We start from the raw sequence: 2,063 nt of genomic DNA, 5'->3' as shown, positions 1-2,063 counted from the left end.
CCAGCGTGGCTGTGCCCCAGCCCATCGCTGAGAGCTGCAACGAGCTGTGCGCCCGCCAGTGCCCCGACTCCACGGCCTTCATCCAGCCGCCCCCCGTGGTGGTCACCTTCCCCGGCCCCATCCTCAGCTCCTTCCCCCAGCAAGCCGTGGTGGGCTCCGCCGGAGCCCCCGCCTTTGGGGGCTCCCTGGGGCTGGGGGGTCTCTACGGCGCCGGGGCCACCCAGGGCTCGGGGGGCCTCTGCACCTTTGGCAGAGCTCCCGCCTGCAGCCCTTGTGTCCTGCCCCGCTCCTCCAGGAGGATCTGGGACACCTGCGGGCCCTGCTAGACCCAGCCCACACCCCACTGCCACTGCTGTCCCCACTCCACCAGTGCTGCTCTGGGCAACATCCCTTGGATTCTCCAGCACGTGACAACTGACCTGCCTGGGTCTCGCCCACCATCTCTCTCACAGTCTCTCATGCTCCTCTCTGCACAATAAACTTGTCCTGCATCCAAGTCATGTCTCCATCCCTATTTGTTCCTGGTTGGGAAGACCCTGCGTGTGGGGGACTGCCAAGTGTGGGACGGCAAATGCTGTTCCTGGGATGTCCAGGTGACAGTGAGGAGTTGCAGTGGTGAGAAGAGGACAGGACACATGTGGGGCACTGGAGACTCTCTCACAAAGGGCCATAGACAGATGCTGAAGGGACAGGGACTATTTCTGCTCCTGGGAGAGCCCAAGAGTGCCTTGAATGTTCCCCCTATTCCAGAGGAGGCTCAGGGGGATCCCATCCCCATGCACACAGCAGAGAAGGAATGTGTGAGGAAGATGGAAGCAGGCTCTGTGCACAGGGGTCAGGGCCAGCAGCAGAGGCAATGGGCACCAGCTGAAATGCAGCCCCAAAGCCCTTTGTCAGAGGGAGGGAGGGGCAGCGAGGCCTGGCACAGGCTGGCCTGGCAGGTGCTGGAGTGTCTGTCCTTGGAGACCTGGCAAAGCCACCTGGACACAGTGCTGGGCATAAGGCTCTGGGTGACCCTGCTGGAGGAGACAGCAGGAGGCCAAGATGGCCTGGAAAGGCTGTGGGAACAAGGATCCAGCTGGGATTTGTATCACTGTGTGTCTGTGACAGAGCTGAGGGGCCCCGAGGGTGCTGTGTGTGCTGGGGGCAGCGGAATACCTAAAGGGGAATTGGGAAGGGTAAGGGAAGGTAAAATAGAAGAGAGAACAGGACAGTGAAGGCTCATGGGTAAGAGAAAATGATAGCAAAGATGTAATGGAAGTAGAAGAAGGAGAGGAATGGGGGGGGATTAAGACTGGGAAAAGTAGAAGGAAAAGCAATAGGAGAGAGAGAAGGATGTGGGGAAAGAGAAAGAGAAGGTTCTGTTGATAAGCAAATTTCAGGTAAGGGGCATAGAGATAAGGAAGGTCCTCTTCTTTGCCATCACTCCAAAGACCTTTAGCAGAGCTGTGGAGCATCAAATGGGTTGGAGCTCCGGCAGCCCAGGCAAACCCCTGGCATGTCCCCAGGGCCAGGGCCAGCCACACTGTTACCCAGTAGCACTGGAGGTCTTCAGAAGCCCATGGGCTCCAAATACTGCAGAGGGAGGAGCTGCCAGGCTCCAGGAAGAGTCCGTGGAGCTCAGCTACAGGGCCTTATGGGCTGAGAGCTGCCAGGACTGGGGGGCTTTTGCAAAGGTAGCTCTGCCTGGCTCTGATGGGGAGGAGACACTGCCCAAGCCAGTCGGGTCAGGGCCATGTGCAGGTCAAGGAAACTGTGCCCCCCATTCCGAGTAACAACAGGAAAACAGAGAGGCAGATGTTGGATGCAAGATTATTTTATTGCAAGGGCAGGGAGGCTCTCATTGACAAAGGAACGTGGTAGGAGTCAGGGGGAAGGAGAGGAGAAAAGACAGAAGGTTCAATGCTGAAGCACCCAAAGGGCTCCATGGCTGTGGGGTGAGGCTTTAGCAGGGCCCGCAGGTGTCCCAGATCCTCCTGGAGGAGCGGGGCAGGACACAAGGGCTGCAGGCGGGAGCTCTGCCAAAGGTGCAGAGGCCCCCCGAGCCCTGGGTGGCCCCGGCG

The 2,063-nt window shown here is 59.3% G+C and overlaps 1 protein-coding gene across 1 annotated transcript in view; it reads left to right on the top strand.

The window, feature by feature from the left end:
• Positions 1-5: 5 nt before the first annotated feature.
• The window catches only part of LOC114072780 (scale keratin-like), a gene marked incomplete at its 5' end in the record, with an annotated part of 8,964 nt that continues 6,906 nt past the window's right edge, over positions 6-2,063 (top strand). Inside the window, one exon of the mRNA XM_027910628.1 lies at positions 6-256. Coding sequence (XP_027766429.1) covers positions 6-256 — 251 coding nt within the window. The remainder of the gene's footprint in view (positions 257-2,063) is intronic.

This window comes from Empidonax traillii, unplaced genomic scaffold, assembly GCF_003031625.1.
Source record: "Empidonax traillii isolate 1590-97213 ecotype Southwest subspecies unplaced genomic scaffold, ASM303162v1 scaffold3959:size20512, whole genome shotgun sequence".
Lineage (NCBI taxonomy): Eukaryota > Metazoa > Chordata > Aves > Passeriformes > Tyrannidae > Empidonax > Empidonax traillii.
Note: the sequence above shows the minus strand (reverse complement) of the source record. Positions and strands in the feature narration are given on the sequence as shown.